The sequence below is a fragment of the Ciconia boyciana genome, chromosome 8, assembly GCF_034638445.1.
Source record: "Ciconia boyciana chromosome 8, ASM3463844v1, whole genome shotgun sequence".
Classification (NCBI taxonomy): domain Eukaryota; kingdom Metazoa; phylum Chordata; class Aves; order Ciconiiformes; family Ciconiidae; genus Ciconia; species Ciconia boyciana.
This window is the reverse complement of record NC_132941.1, coordinates 21,109,611-21,126,570: the sequence shown is the minus strand read 5'-3', so window position 1 is coordinate 21,126,570 and position 16,960 is coordinate 21,109,611. Positions and strand designations below refer to the sequence as shown.

The window sequence follows — 16,960 nt, the reverse complement described above, 5'->3', positions numbered from 1 at the left end:
CTCTCTCTACCAATTGTGTTACTGATAAAAGACATTAGAGGGACACACTCAAAGGATTTAGGTACTATGATAAACATGGTAATGAGCTATTCTGGAAAACAACATTTACGAAGATAAACACTTAAAAGGATCTGTACAGGAAAAGAAATTTCTAAATTACTGAACATCACTGTAACATAGCCCAAAACTTCATGTATTCTCTAGTGAAGAGCTAGTCACCTCACAGGTTCTGTTGTGCTGAATCCTCATTTTCTGCTGCACTGCAGGTCTTAGTTTTGGACCAGAGCACAGAGAGTAGCAGTGATATAGTACTGCACAAAGAACAAATCAGCACTACAGTCTCAGCACTACAGTCTCATTCACTGTGTTTTGCTGTTAAGATTTTGCACTATCTTTCTGGGTTCAGACTGTGGCTGGCAGCTAAAAATAAATTAAAAGTCACTTTTGTAACTACAAGGAGCTTGCTCACTAGATTAAATAGTTCTGCCCTCCAAAACCTTTGCACTTTATCTTGAGCTTGGACCTCATTATTCACTGTGTATCAACATCATGTGCTCGAGGATCTGCATGAGGTGCACAGAACTTTTCAGAAAAGGGGCTGTTTTTTAGTTATGCTGCCAGATAAAGACAGGAAAAGCAGAAAACAAGAGAAAAGTGAGAACTTGGTCCATTCAAGTTCTTTTAGTTAAAGCACCTTTAAGCTTTGTAGAAAACACAAGTAAATACCTCAAAGAGATCAAAATAAAACTGAAAGATTAATATGAAAACCAGAAATAATGGCATCTACTTGGTGTAATTACAGAAGACAGACTGAAGGAACAGACATCCTTTTCTCCCAGGATGGGTGAATACATTAATCAGTGAAGGCCTGCAACCAATTTAAAATGAAAAGCTCATGACTCTTTCCTGTGTTACCTTCTGAATTTCTGTTCTCTGTTCAGTTTTGGTTTCCCTTCCTTTTTATCTCTCTCCCTCTCTCCCCCTTCCTATAGTTTTCTTTTTTCAGATATTCCTACTGTTTAATGCACTTTCTAGCTGCGACCAAACCAATCTAAGGCTACGAACAGATGATCATAAATGATTAAATTACAATGGCATGACTGTTTACACCTAATGTTAAGTGAGTCACACTAACTGTATGAACTCCCAACCTTTACAGCTTTTGATGTAAAACACAACATTTGAAAGCACCTTCAGGTTTCAAATTTGTTTAACATGTAAAAATTCAAGACCTGCAATCTAAAACAAATACAACAAATAATTTAAAGTTGGTGTATCTCTCTCCCCTTGCTTCCCACCCCAGTTAAACACAGATCTTTATCAAGATACAGGCTCACTGCCTGACTGCATATTCACAAAAAAAAAATACAGCCTGTTGTGCAACTGTCTGTAAATTCTTTTATAATTTATTGTGAATGATACCTCCTAATTGGAACTTAAGGAAAATACAGGAAGGAGAGCTTTGCCCTATCCCCGCTTGTCTTTAGCACACATGTACCACTTTCTGCATGTTGTCAATTTTTCAACTATTCCCCATCATTTTTATTGGTCATTGATGCAAAAATAGAAGAGAGAAAGTGTTTTTTGGAAAACAGAATACTTGATTGGAAAAAAATAAATTAAGAGTAGCACTTAAAGCTAATGTTAACATTTAAAAATCTCATCAGCTTTCTGGGTGATTAGTCTCCTTAAAGAAACGTTTACATATTCTTTTTCACGCAAATCAAGTTCAGTGCAGACACAGCCTCTCCAATAAATTTATAGACACAAAGAAAATCGGCAACTTTGCTGCTGCTTTTTGTACGTGAGTATCTCCTAATCTGTTACAGATGTTAGAAGTGTACACCACGTGTTCTCCTTGGCATCCAAGGCACATTTTTTGAATGAGTTTATTTCTCATATACATGTCTCCAGGCTATGCCTCAATCATTTCTGCAATGTCTAAGCATGGAGTACAGTGCACAGCAGCGATATCTAAGGATGATTCTAACCAGTTAACTGCAGAGCAGATGAGCGGGACTAATAATTAATTAAGATCACACTCATATTGGTTCTGAGAACCAAGCTCCTATTTCTTCACAGTGCTACACAGGCTGGGAGAGATACACCTTTATAAATAGAGATTGCTATAGTCACATAAAACTCAAAATGTTTTAGTTACATATTGTTGGCATTTATCAGAAAATTTCCTTTTTCTGAAGAGTAAGACCCACAGCTCTATTAACACCAGGTACATCAGCCTCACTGGAGCTAGGAAGCAAGACAGATACAGGAATCCCTCCTATCCCACATGTGGAGACCACAGGTACCTTACTCCTCTTCAGTGCAAAGGTGACAATGTCAGCCCACCCACATGATTTATAATGACTGAGAATACTTGCAATGCAGATTCCATCCAACTTAACCAACTTCCATCATGTAAATCTTTGTACTTTCCCTGTTTGAGAAGTCTACAGAGGGAAAAAAAGAATTTTTGCTCAATCCACGTTAGAAGACAACACATTGTATTTTGTTTGAGGCTTTCTGGGAGAGTGGAAAGGTTTTTCTTGCCTGATTACCCTTTCACTACTTACAGGTGTACTTCAGGGACAGGCTTAATGCGCTGCCTAATCTGCAGTCCTTTCTTTGTTGCCTAGCACAGGGATCAGCATTGTAAATGGAATTTCTGACAAAAACAGCTCTAACTGTCCACAAAATTCCTTCAAGAACACTGACAGATGGGAACTGACTGCCCTGAGCATTTGATATGATAGAACAAATACCCATCAAACTGCACAAAATAAGATTTTTATTCCAGTATCTTTAAAGCCATGGGAATGTCCATTTACATATGGGCTGTCTAACAAAAGACAGACCACAATTTTCCTTTTTTTTGCTTTTCCTTTTCTTTTCTTCATTTCTCGTGGGAGGGGTAGCTAGTCTGATGCCATCTGAGAGTTTCCAGGCACACAAAGAAGGCTGAGCTATGACCCACCTATTCCTGGTTGTCTATTAATATCAGGTTTATTGAGAGAAACATTCTCTCAGACGAAACAAAAAGCTCCCCTAGTTAGCATCCAGGTTAAATTTGCGCTTGTGCTTGGACCCTGAACACCTTCTGGCCTTAAAGAAGGGAAGTTAGAGGAAAGCCCTGGGGTGCACACAACCAAACTATTAAATCAGAAGACTCCTTTATTGCCCACTCATTCATCTCTAGTCTGATGTCTCTCTTGTTGCTCTGTGCATGGAGACGGATACTTACTAGTGATGAAGTGTGACAACCCATATCAGGAACTAGGGATTGTGGACAATTATGTTGAAAACCACAAGGTCATGAACAGATGCACCTTGTAACAACTACCTATCATTTTCCAAGCACAGAGATATGCTAGACCTTCCTGCTGCAGAGCCTTGCAGTTGGAATAACAACAACTTGCCTAGATCAGCTACAGACCTAGAACAACAGAGCTGTACAGAATATATGCAGGTCATACAGGCTGGCACCTTCCCGGAAATTCTCAGGGAAAAGTATACAGAAGGTAACACTTGGAGTCTGTGACAAAGGTAGACTGCCAGGGAGGGGAAGATGAGTCCTACATCACCTTTTAGTACTCTCTGGCATTAGCAGTATCTTCTGGTATCTCCACCTGCAACCTGTATGGCAGCATTGGGGTAACAGACCTTCACAGCTAGGCATATGGATGATGGCAGAAACTACAAGGACTTAGACATTTTCTGCCACCTCCTGTGCTGCCCTTCCCACATCACTCTCTTCATACATGAGGGAGACGTAGCTGTCAGTTCCTGTACCAAACTGATCTGACCCACCCTATCTCCTTCTTACTCAGGTGGAAGCCAGTCGCATCTAACAAGGCCATGAGAAAGAAGTTACACCACATTCATAAAACCAGACATATTCCCAACCAAGCCATGAGGTGGTATGAGGACAGTACTTTACTCTTTTGCTACTGGGCTTCTTGAGCTCAGCTCTGCTCCTAAATTTCACAGTGCATCAGTTGCAATCAGTGCTTCTGAAAGGAAGAAGCCACCATTTCCACAAGGCAGATGCAGTCCTGGGACTCAGGTGAACACACTCAGCTAAAATGCATTGGGACGTACAAACTAAAACTCTGAGTTTTCTTCAGAGAATCCACTCTACAGCGGGGAGATCTGGATGGCACCTGCTTATTTCCATTTAGACTGATAAAGCCACAAAAGAAGTCTGTATGAAGGAAGAGATCTCTGTTGAGGAAAAGAATGACAAGTCTATTTCCATGCTTAAGACTGCAAAGCTGCTCAAATAGTTACAATGAGAGGTCTGTGCACTTTGGCACAGTGAAGAATTGAGTTTCAGATCATAAAAATCTATAAAAATGCATATTTGAACTAAACTGGTATTTACTCAGCACCAAAATAGCCTGAGGGTTACACCTGCGTACTCAAATTAATTTTCAAGTGCCTCTTTTGCTATGCAGGGTATTTTATGTTACAGTTGTACCATACTTATATAACCTACTTGAAATGTATTTCCCCTTGTTTGGAGTAACAGCTTTCTGGAGATGTCTCATAAAGTCCAATTTGGAAAGAAATTAAAGGCAAGAGCCTTCCCCACATACTGCTTCCTGACTACCATACAGAATACCTGCTGAGCAGAGATCAAGCAGGTTTCTCTGCTGATTTCAGAGCACAGGTTAAAACACATTGAGCTGTTAATAAATGGAGGCTTATATAAAGCCTTTTAATGTCTTCATCAATAAGAGCTCTATATGACTTACTGTGAAGTGCTTTTAGATGGATCTTATTGACAGTGGAGTATATATACGTTCAGGGCAACACACAGTGGAACAGTAATCACGGACTCAGAGGCACTAGGCACAAGCGCTCACCTAATTTCTGTCCCAAGGGATGTTAAACTATAGTGTTATCATCCCTGACAAATGCATCTTCTTAAAGACATGTAGTGATTGCAACTCTGTTCCCCTTCCCCTCCTCCCCATACACACCAGTAGTCTACCCCAGCACTTCGCTACCCTCATTATTCTCTTCTTTGCTGCAATTCAAGCTTTTTACTTCTTGTCCTAAACATCATAGAGATCGATAACAGACTGTTCTCTTCCTCGCTGAAGTCTCTTATAAGCTCCCCTGAAAGTCTCTTCTTCACATGAAACACAGTTATTTCAATCAGTACTCCATGGCAGGTGTTTCTGAGCCTCTAATCATTCTCACTGCCTTCCTCTGGATTCTCTCCAGTTGACCCAAATCTTTCATAAAAAATTTAGTGTAGCAGTCCACCTACAGCCACTTCAAGCCTGAACCAGGCATAAGGATGACTTCTAATGTCCTGTAGGACAACATAATCTGACACTGGGTTATGTTTGGGCAAATGTTATGAACTGATTTAAGATCTTTTATTCCAATAAAACTGGAACAGTTGTTCTAGGAAAACAGGAGTAATATGTATAGATATTATCAAAGACAATGTTCTCACATAAGCAAACTACGTAATTCAAATTATTCTGTAAAAAGTACACAATCTGTCTAGGAATCAGCAGTACTAAGTCATCATCTCTCAGTCAGGAGATGTACAAGTATGTACAAGAATCACAGTAGCCAACTCTCTGTCATCCTGAAACCCTCCTGAAACACCTTTCACAAAGAGCTTTCACCAGGCCATTCTGCTTGTCTGACAGGCTAGATGCTTGGTCTAGTTTTCCCTGACAGAAAGCTTCCAGACTGTGGTCAAATAGCAGCTATGAATCACTTAAAAAATATAAAGAGCCCCAAACCAGCACAGATTAGTTATATCAGAAAAGGTCACTTCCATCCTGTGACAATGGTTTTAAAAAGAATTTGAGGACAACTCGCTGCACTTCTCCAGCTCAAGGTTTTCTTTTTTATAGGCCATGAAATTCCTATAACCTAAAACTATAAAACAAAATTCTGTCCTTTGTACTTACCCTTCTCTTTGGTACTCCTCATCCAAATTTGACAAAAGCTGGGACCCAGCCACAGACAGATCAAGGGCAGCTAAAGGTAGATCTCGATAAGCAAAATTAACAAGCTGTACAGGAGCAATGCTTTTGGTCTCTTCTTCCACTTGTTGTGAAATTATCTCAACTTCTGAAACACCGCCTTCTATTGTAGGCCTGAAAATATAATAAGCAAAATAAAAACCCCTCTCTCTCCACACACACATACAGGTATAAACAAATATAAATAAATAAATAAGCAGGCAAGTAAAAATACGTTAGAGACAAGAAGTTCACAGAATCCTAAAAAGCCAGCAACTTAAAAGGCCTTTGCAAGGTCATTGAGGGAGGTATCCTCATTGAGGGGACAGACCAAATCTCTCCAACCTTGTCTTTCATAGATCCTGCTGCAATCAACAGAATCCTCACAAAGGAGAAAAGCATTTCACTCTGCTGAATCTGCTTCAAAAGCACTAAATATAAATGGATGTGTTATAAACAAACAAACAAATATGGAAACAATGCACAAACCCAAAAGCAAAATATTTGTGCAAAACAGAAAGAAGGCATGTAGCTATGCCAACTAAAACCTCACTGCTTTATAAGTTAGATCGGTGAGCAATGAATAGCTAAGCTTATTAATCATTATATACAGATCAACTGTTAATTAATGGATGCAGGTTGACCCCTCTTCCACTGTGGGTAAATATTCAAATAGTTTTGATGGATGGCAACTTTGTTTCATTCAACTAGAAAGGATCATTCTGTTACAAGTTATTTCAAAATAATTCTGAAAGGAGAAAAACTATTCAGAAGAATTACGGACTCCTCTATAATGATTATCTTAACTATCCTTATGTACAGCTTCCAAATCTGAACATGTATTCTTCTACCACCCCACTAACATTAATGGGAACTCCATGCAGGTAGAACCAGCGTCTGACTATGTATACGTCTTCCACATTTATAACAAGATACTACTTATCTAGAAACTCAAACTTTGTCAGCATATTATCTAGTGCATGCGAAGGATGACTTCATTGTAGGAGACAGCTTGCATGTCAAGCCCCAGCAGGGATTGATCCTTTGCAGTACCCAGTGAAAGCTGCTTGCTCCATTTGATTCAGAGTGGGTGCAAGCATAAACTTCTCTAAGCTTTCATCCAGGGGAGCTTGTTAACTTCTGAAGAAATCTCAGGCTACTTGTCAGAGGTTTTCAACAGCAGGTGTGAAGATACTCTTTTTCCTTAGGGATATAGTTAAAAAGTGCTTATCACCCAACTTCCCTCTGTTATTTGACTGCAAAAGTTGCATTGGTGATTTTGTTTTAAAGAAGCTTATTAAAATATTCCAGCTATTCAAGCAACCTGAGTAACAGTTCATTTTTTTTTTCCAGAAAAAAAAAGAATAATTTAGAAGAGTTCTTAACTCATATATCTTGTAAGTCTGAGGATGTGGGCAAAGGAACTAAAATTCTATGTGAAAGAGATAGAGAAAGATTCAATTGGTCAGAGCCTCACCATTAGACTAACCCTTTCAGATGGAAAATATCACTCCTACATTAAAAGGAGCTAACTGCTGCCAGCATTACACAAGAAAGTAATTTTAAAAATCGGGAAATGCTGTAATATCTCAAGTATTTGGCCGGGAAAGGCTGCAACTGTGTCATACTATGGCAGAAAGTAGAGGTAGATCAAAGTACTATTTGAACAACCTAAAGGCTTATTTTATTTTGTTCTTTGTCTAACTAATAATGGAAAGTAATTAGATTCTTTCATTTCCAACAGAACTGTATTCCTCTGTAAACAATCTGAAATCAGAAGCCCAGAGGGAGGAGCTAATTTTAGCAAGAATTTTCTTTCTTTGATTTTCACCTTTAGTGCCATCCTGTGGACATTTACCTTTACAAGTCCAACCTGGTTCAGTTTTGCACGAAAGAGCACACAATGATCCAATTTCCACTATTATAAAGGAAAAAGGAAATGGGTTGGTGCAGCTTTCCCTCTCCCAACAGTATTTACCTTCTGTATTCTTAGACAGACTAAATGATAGACATTGTCTGATTTGACTGAAAAGAAAAACAAACAAACCAACAGACTAGTGTTGGCAAACAGCTTTGGTGGCAGGAAAGAAAAAAGGCAAACAGTTCTCAAAAGAATATGACATACTAGTTTTCAGCCACTGGCTGTTAGTAACACATCAGAGATGCTTACAGCATTCATGTTTTTTCTGCTAATTCACACTCTTTAGACAACTGACCAAATCCTACTACTCCTTCTCAATATCAACTTTTCCTTCCAGTAATACTGATTGAACCCTCTTGATGTCACAACATCATTCTCCCACAGGTATCAACCTGTTCCCTTCTATTTAAAATAAGTTATAACTATCCTCACATGGTACTTACTGAGGATTGGTCATGTTGGAGGATACAACCAAATCAGCAGTGGTTCCAGTATTTAACTAATTCCAGCTGCTCTGCACTGAAGTTCTAGCCTTCCAAGATTAGGTCTCTGTGAGAAGCAAAACAAAGTTATCTAAAACACAGTCAAAAGAACTCCAAAGGGCTGCATTGACATTTGTTGTCATGTTGCAAGTTTGTCTAATAATTTTATTTCCCCCATGATTCCTTTTCAAAGTAGTTTTATTACAGGTTAATTCCTCCATATTATGGAAGCAGTAAAGTTACAGTGCGTTTACTTATACACATGGACACCTGCTCACATATATATTTCCATAAGAACACAGGTCTTGCTTTAAACCACTAGATTGTTGAGAAACAAGATCAGAGAGGGGAACGGATTTTCAAAGTAGCTCATGGCTTCAGGAGTGCAAATTCTATTGGAAGCCAACCGATTTTTTATTACTTTCTTTTTCCTATTTAATATACTTTATAGAGATGAGCACTAGCTTTGTCAACAAAGTTTGGGGTTTTGTTCTCCATTTTCCAATTTGAAATGTGTTCCTGACTCCCTTTGCTAATTTAAAAAGACTCTTGAAGCATTAATTCATGTCATCAAACATTCCAGATGGGCTGTTATCAGGATGATATTTTGATCAACAAAACCCACTAACACATTTGGAAAAGGCACCACATTTGCTTGTGGCAAAATCTCCATTTGTGTTGTACCTGGACCAATGCATGGCAACCAGAATGGAAGAAGACAAGCTTGTGAGAATGAAACCTACTGATACACAGGTTTCGGTAGCTGGAAAAATATAAACTGGAGAATACCATATAAGAAACAAAAACTCTTAGAAAAAGATATCATGAGAGACTTTGTAAAACTACTGTCAAGATTATAAGCTAAATAATTTTTAAAAGTAACATAAAAACATACTCTTATTTTAACTAAACAGAATAGTCATTAGCAAATTAGAATATTACTGACAATAACACCAAAAAAATGTCATTATAATGAAAAATGCTTCTTATACTAAACTTTATACTACAGTCATTTACAGGCTGAATTGTTAGTATCAGTGAAGTATTTACAGGGGATACATATAAGTGTAGCAACAGTATGACCCTTAACAATCACTTGACACCAAATAATAAAATTGAACTTACATGTTTTGTAGAGCCATTTCCAAGGCTTTATTTCGTGTCTTCTAACCTTATAATAATGTAAAATGCATTCAATGCATTCTCAGATTTTCCAGATAATGCGCCTGGGTATGCAAAAAGAAAGGGTCTACACTGTGATCACCCTCCTCAGGTACGTAAGTCAGCCAAAAGCAATTTTAGTATTCATATGCAGAAAAGAAACATGACCAGCTTTAAAACAGAAAAATAGACATATTTTAGAAAAACACACACACTCCATTTATCTATAACCTTGTAATACTTCTAAAGTCAGAGTAAGCAGCAAACGTTTTTCAGATAAACCTTCCCTGATACAGCAGAGACTTGATTCAACATCCATTCAATATCACTGGGAGTCTTTTCCCTGGCCTTTGTAGTCCTCTAACTATTTTATTTATTATATCCCTAAGATAGCAAAATATGAAAACATTTTCCTAAAATTATGCATGTTTAAATCACACACTGAAGGGATTTGGTGAATCTGTACCTATGACAGCTTTATGGTAGCAATTGTTACACCTACCAGCACAACAAAACTAAAATACAAATACTAGCCTTGTTTTGCGATGTTAGCTCCCTAACATCTCGTTTGGGGTTGACGTTTTACAACACTTTTCAAAAAACCAATTTTTAACAAAAAATGTTACCCAAACCAATTGTTCGAAGCACGCAGCCTGACAAAATGGTAAAGGCATGAGGAACTGTCTCATCAGACTAAGGAAATTGAGAATCCTGCTATAACTGCATTTGCAGGCCTGGAAAATAAAAGGTAAATGGGGATACAGCTGATTTAGGAAATGGGAATAAAACTGATGGAAACTGGCCTCAGAGGACAAGCAGATAGATGTAGATATAGGAATTTCTTAACATAGTAAAAAACTTACCATTTCATTGGACGACAGCACAGTGCTAATACTCACAACCTCCCTCCCAAAGGTGGTTTAGAAAATAAAACAATGACAAAAAAAGTACAGCTAGATTTTTAAAAATTCATATTTTTTAGATTAATCTCAAGATTTTGAGGGAACATAAGTCATAACAGTGGGGCCAGCAACACACAGGACATGAATATGAAATATTTACCTCTCCAGAATACAGACTCAGTCTCTTTTTTTTTTTAAAGCTGGAAATATATTCATGTTCATTACAGAATTTTAACAACTCAACCAGATCTGATCAGTGACAACACCAATAAGCCAGACCTGCTCCCTCTCACTGGAGTTGGCAGCTCTACAGATAAAGTTTGCTCACCACCAGCACTGAAGGAGCAACTTGCATCCAGGCAGCAAGCTCTTCTGATAGCTCCACAGGGAGCAGAGTCCAACTCGCCTTAGCTGAAGGGATCGTTACCATGACATAAGGCGTGCACAAAGGTGAGACAAGTAACGTGGAAAGAGACCTGAAAGAAGATAGAGGCAGTCAAGTCTCCAAAGGAGTCAGTGGAGCCTTCCTGAGAGAAAAAGTGGCAAAAAGTGAGTAATTTCTGGTGCAGATGACTAATGTATTAGCTGATCTAATGAATTAAAAAGACAAGTAGTTAATGTGTACAATAACAGGGAAGCACAACTGAAACCTTCAAAATTGACATAATAGGTTGTGTCTATCTGTATCCTAAAGGGATTACTATGATTCATGCTTCTTTCTAGGCTTTATACAAGCAACAGAAATGTCTTAACATATACTGATATTTTGCAGAAACTTATTCTTTCCATCCACTCCACCTCATCTATCTGTTAGGTTCAAAACTTCCTTAAAAAAATAAAGCTTTTATAGTAGCATAAAACACTTCCAACTTCCACAGCAAATTTCTGTGCAACTGAGTGGTGTTTAAAGGCAACAAGGAACAGCAGGGAGATTTCATTCTTCTGCACTTATCTCTCACTTGCATTCCTATAGGAATAGTGTAGACAAAGAGCAATGATGTGGCTCTTCTCCCTGCCAACAGAGACAGGCAGGGGGCAACCTCTGGGTATTCCATCCACCACCCGGCAGTAGAAATTTTTCCATATAGCCCTTTCCACACCTATCCTGCTCAGTGCTCGGTAGACAAAAAAGCCTCATCTCTCATGGTCTCATCTGAGGGAATTAGTTAACGGTTCCAGGGTTGGGTTTTTTTTCACTTCTTGGAACTGAGACCAGACAGCACATGGTGCATGCTGAGTTGCCATGCAAGTATGAGCAATGCCCATTTTGTGAGAGTTCAGCAATTCTATTTGTTCTGTGGTGTAAGTGTTTTCAAGGTGAGATGGCTATAGAACAAGCACAGCTTCCCAAGTTAAACAGAATTAGTTTAAAAAGGAGATATGACAGAAAGGAAAGAACTGTCCCCAAAAGTTTCTAGTGCAAGCTTTGAAGCGGTGTATAAACCAGAAACATTCACTGGACTAAATGACGTGCTGTCTTGTATGTACCAAGAGGACAGTGCAATTTGATAGGAAGTGTATTTCTTCATCTTGTTTTCTGTATAGAGAAAAGTTTGCAACTAGTAGCCCAGCTTAAAATGTGCAGGATCACAGTTCAAATCTCAGCAAAGCTGACTCAGCTCTTCACCCCTCTGCAGTAGGCAAAGGAAGTTGCACCCCAGTTCACTGAGCTCTTTCTGAGGCAAGACCTCCAAAGTGCTTAAGAAGTGCTATACTTGTCTTCTAAGCCCTTCAGCCTTCCTCTGCTCTTTGCACAGGTATCACACATGCCAGTGTTCCTCAAAGCTTTTGCAAGGTACCCTTTGCTTGATTATGATTTCTTTCATCCCCTCCTCTGTGTAGGCACTGGCAAGCAACTGCTTCACAGTTCATGGGTTATGCTCAGAATCACGCAGGTTAAGAAGTGAAGTCATGCGTTATAGTTGAGCAAAGGTTCATACTGCTGCCCTTGCCCAGCACACATCCTGGCCAAGTTAATTTGTTAATGTTTAGATCAACCATCTGTTGTCCATCACCACACCTTAGCTGTAGCTGGCTAATAAGGAGATAAAGTCCAGCTTAAACACCACAAGGCATAGAACAGTTTGGAAAGCATATGTTAGAGTGTAGCACATATGAGAGAGTGTTTGTTGTTTGTACATAGACTCTAAGCTAAAAGAAAAAAAACACAAAACCCCTAGAGCAACCTTAAAAAAAAAATCTGTACTCCACTTGTACATGAAAACCATGTCTTTTACCATTGGTTTAAGCACAGTCTTACAAAATATGTGTGTCAATGTAGTGGGCCCAGCTGGGGTAAGGAGTAGGAAGATGGTTTAATTTAAGCCTTTTGCACCAAAGGCTCTACTAACTTGCACCCTGTTTAGCTGAGCTGAAGTCAAGATCACATGGTTCAGAGCTGTTTGTTGTATTTCTCACATTCTGAAGAGTATTTATTATGAAGCTGTAAGCTCCTGTACAAAACACAGACACTAACTGAAACATCTGAGTTTACGTACTTACAAGTAGCTACAAAACCAAATTCTGACATGTTCTTCTAACTAAAGATTCTTCCATACAGCCCCCCAACAGCAGCTTAGACACATGAACAGGCTCAGAGTTTGCATTCAAAGTAAATGCAACAGGCCACACTTTGAGGAAACACTGCTGTTAGCTGCAATCCAGGTTTTACGTATTCTTGCCCAGCTTCTGCTCCTTCCTCTGCCCATGCCATAGCCATGCACCTGCACATCAGCCATTACTGTGAGCTGGACCAGGAAATTGATTTGGCATTTCAATCAACAACAAAATTATTTTTGTTTTCCTGCACTTTTTTTTTTTAAAGCAGGATGGCTTCCCTGATACAGGTCACAGTACAGCTCCAAAAATAGTTATGTCAGCAAAACTGAGAGGGTAGGGCAGTGTGCTGTGGGCACAGCCAAAGAAACAAACAGCACAGTGGAGAAATACTTAAGATCAAAAATACTCAAATCAAAGATGATGTGTTGAGCCCTTCAACTGGAGTACGCACCCAACCTGAAAATGCTTAACAGAGGTCCCAGCACTTCCTTGCTTCACTTCAGATTGAACAAAACTGTTTTTTCTTTTTTCCCCCCTAATGGGTAAACAGGTTCATGGTGATAAAAAATTAATTTTTAATTAAACTGACCCTCCCTAATCCCACTTTTATTTAAGCCAAGAGTTTAATAAAGTATTTGTTTATATGGCTCTGTATAGGCAGATAAGGAATATTTCCTTTATTTGTTTTAAAAAAATAATAGAATTAGTTTTGACAAAAGATTATGAATGCAAAGATGCCACACAGAAGACAAACAGCAAATTAACTTAACAAGTACATTTGATACATATTATTTTAAAACTGCAGATTCCCAATTCCATTCATAGGTTTAACATTCCCATGCAGTATCCAGAAAAGGAAAGAGGTGCAAGAGAAAGCTTTTTATTTCAAGGCAGAAAGGACATTAAATTTTGCATCTTTTTTATGGAGGCATCTACAGTAAAGTTTTTAAATACATCACATTAAAAAAAAAAAGGAAAAAACCCTCCATCACAGGAAAGGTATTTAGATTGGAAAAAAAACAGGTATTCAGAAATTAGGAAATGGCAGATTTGAACTTGCTCATGCAGCCGTAATTCTGTCCCCTTGTGGGATGATCCTGTATGCTGAAATTAAGCAGAACACTGGGGAAAAAAGAGCATATAATCATGCAACTAAGGACTGCCTCATTATTCATAAGTATCTCTCATACCTTCTGGAGAAAAGTTTAGACAGGCCAAAAAAGAGAAAAAATGATCTTGTGCACAATCATAATAATCTCTCCGCAAAGGTATCATGCTCATTGGTCAAATCTTGACCTTTTCAGTACTGCAAATTTGGACTACAGGACAAATAACACTAGCTGGAAGAAAGCCTTTAGAGGAGGACTAGACCAATACAAACTCCCAGGAGAGCCCAGTCAAGCCCACCCTCTTCCAAGGAGCTTGCAGATGTGCAGCACTTGGTACTTCCAGACAGGAAGAAACAGGAGGAACTGTTCTGTTTGGGATGGTTATGAAAAGACCCACTCATGCCCCTTCCCTCTGCTATCTCTTCACCTAGAAACTGGGGAGAGAGGGCAGGGGCTATGTAGCAGGTCTACAAACAGGGTTCTATGGCATGCAAACACACCAGCATGAATATGCTTTCAAGGGCAGCACATACCAGTGCTGCCCTGACAGCTCCTTTGGGCTCTTGTTCCAGTTCATGCTACACAGTCCATACTGGCACTGTTGAAATTCAGTTGTTCTGACACACTACCAACATTTTCAAAAAAAGGCACATGTCCAGCAGGTACTGCAGCAATCCACAATGTAGCTAATTCTGAAGATGTCAAGGGGCAAAGAAAACCTACTTCTCTGGGCTGAGGGCCTTCTGCTTGCCAAATTTTAACACTATGGCAAATAACAGGAGCAATATGACATCTCAAAAATCTGGAAGAACTGCGTAACTACCAAGGATACCCAAATAGAAAGTTTGCTCTTAGCTCCTTAATAAAGAACATGCATTCATTCAGCAAGAAGATTACTCTGATCTCTTACTCCAGAGTAACTCTCCAAGCTTGCCATTTACCCTTTTACAAATTGCCCCCTTTAGCTGTAATAAATTGGTGATCCCAACAGTTGTTCTCTATAGCTTCCCCACATGGTTAAAGTAGAAGAAAAAAACCCCACACTACAGGGCTCTCAAGTTCAGAGAATAAACAAAAGAGAGCAATCACATATTTAAAAGGTCCCTTTACAGATTTGTCCAGTTTTCAAAGTTTGGGTCTGCTTAATAAGCAGGGAAACCACAAAAGCACACTTGGTGTTTCACATGAGCATTAGGCACAAGGCTGCCAGCTTACACTATTTTACTGCATGTCTCAACATCTCCTGCTCTGCTTATGGCTCCAACTGCTGGAGGTGGTACTTTCATTTGAGAAAAAGTGAGGTCATATCTACACATACAAAGCAGCACCACTTAGACCAGATGTGGCTCCTAGTGAGGTGATCTCTCTTTACAGCCCAGGGACCATGGGCTTGGATAAATGGTTCCAGGAGGATGCTGTGTTGATCTGCTTCTGGGCTTACAGTTGGAAAGCTCAGTATTAGTTAGCTTTTGCGATGTGCCACTGCACATGTTGATAGGATCAAGCCTGGCATCAACAGCTCCACTGGACTGAAGACATGTTTGTTTCTGGTCTGGGAAACAAAATTACTCTGGGCTCAGCCAGCACATAGTTAGAAGGTCATTTGGATGCATTTCATAACACAGGCACTCCCCTCCTAATCCAGCCGAGATTGTGTACCACATTCTGGTTCTCAAAAGCAAAAAAACCCAAAACTCCAATCTCCCTTAGATTAAGTATTAAAATATTAAATTTGAAACCCAAAGTTGGTTTTATATTTGCTTGGCTAACAACCATTCCATTTCTGAATTTTAAATGTTTGGGGATGACACTAACCTAGCTGAGTCATAAACCAAATTATTACTATTGGAAGCAAATCAAGTACCAATTTAGTTTCAAAGAAGTTTGGTTTGCTTGTGTCTGTCAAGAGTCAGCTCTTGAATTTTGCTTCTAGTTGTCTTTTTCTTACTCCCTGGAACTGCAGTGAAAAGCCACTAACCAGAGACCTGCAGCCATGTCTTTTGTTTTCAAGCCAAGCAAGACAGGTCCAGCCACTCTTTAGAATAGTAAAGAAAAAATACATACACTTTTCAACATGCTAGAATGAATGTTTTTAGTTCTATATAGATACCTGGCAGGTAGTCTCTGATTAGATTTGAGTTGATCACACATGCACTTAATTTTTCCAGTCTGCTAATGGTTTTTGAGGTTAAAATACAAGTCCATTTGAATCCAACAGCAAAATTTATTTGGACAGAGCTGGAATTTCACTCAGGCTTTTAACACTAGTGACAGAGTAACACAAATACTTGAGTCAACCTGCTTTGAGACATCCCTCAGCACAATGTATGTCTCACTTCAAGGGGATGACACTGTCAATCTGTCTTGGGGACACTGTCTTAGTCATGTGAAAGTACTAGCGTCACCCCATGTCTGCTGTGAAAATGGTTAAGACTCACTACATTTTAATTTCCATCCACAATATCTGCTGCTTATCTGACTTGGAGGTTAACAATCTAATAAATACAAGCTTGAGTATCTGCCCATACGCTTAGATTAATTTAACTTGAAGATTACCTTTCAGCCATTAGACTTCAGCCTCAAGACTGTTCCTCAAGCTATTAATTTTTATTTTCTTTAGAATCCTAGGCCTAATAGATTCTGGATTGAAATGCCTTTAGAAAATTTTAAAAGTATTCTCTAATTTTCTAGAGGAGCTAGTGTCAACCAAAATACAAAAGACTAGCAACACTACAATAAGAATGGGGGAAAGTACAGAGAAAACCTAATGAGAAATTCTTAGCATTTATTTATTCTCTTGGAGCTGAGGATTTCAATGCACCTTACCAATTATGGC

General features: G+C 38.9%; 2 protein-coding genes across 2 annotated transcripts in view; one reads left to right on the top strand and one right to left on the bottom strand.

Moving 5' to 3' along the window:
- Positions 1–16,960, bottom strand: part of TMEM266 (transmembrane protein 266) — an 88,793-nt gene that overhangs the window by 52,635 nt on the left and 19,198 nt on the right. Inside the window, exons 2-5 of the mRNA XM_072871454.1 lie at positions 10,785–10,932; positions 9,519–9,619; positions 8,355–8,460; positions 5,937–6,125 (exon numbers count right to left, since the gene is read on the bottom strand). Coding sequence (XP_072727555.1) covers positions 5,937–6,125; positions 8,355–8,368 — 203 coding nt within the window. The 5' untranslated portion in view covers positions 8,369–8,460; positions 9,519–9,619; positions 10,785–10,932. The remainder of the gene's footprint in view (positions 1–5,936; positions 6,126–8,354; positions 8,461–9,518; positions 9,620–10,784; positions 10,933–16,960) is intronic.
- NRG4 (neuregulin 4) overlaps positions 10,801–16,960 on the top strand; it is a 53,366-nt gene continuing 47,206 nt past the window's right edge. Inside the window, exon 1 of the mRNA XM_072871452.1 lies at positions 10,801–11,005. The gene's annotated coding sequence lies outside the window, so the exon portion shown is untranslated. The remainder of the gene's footprint in view (positions 11,006–16,960) is intronic.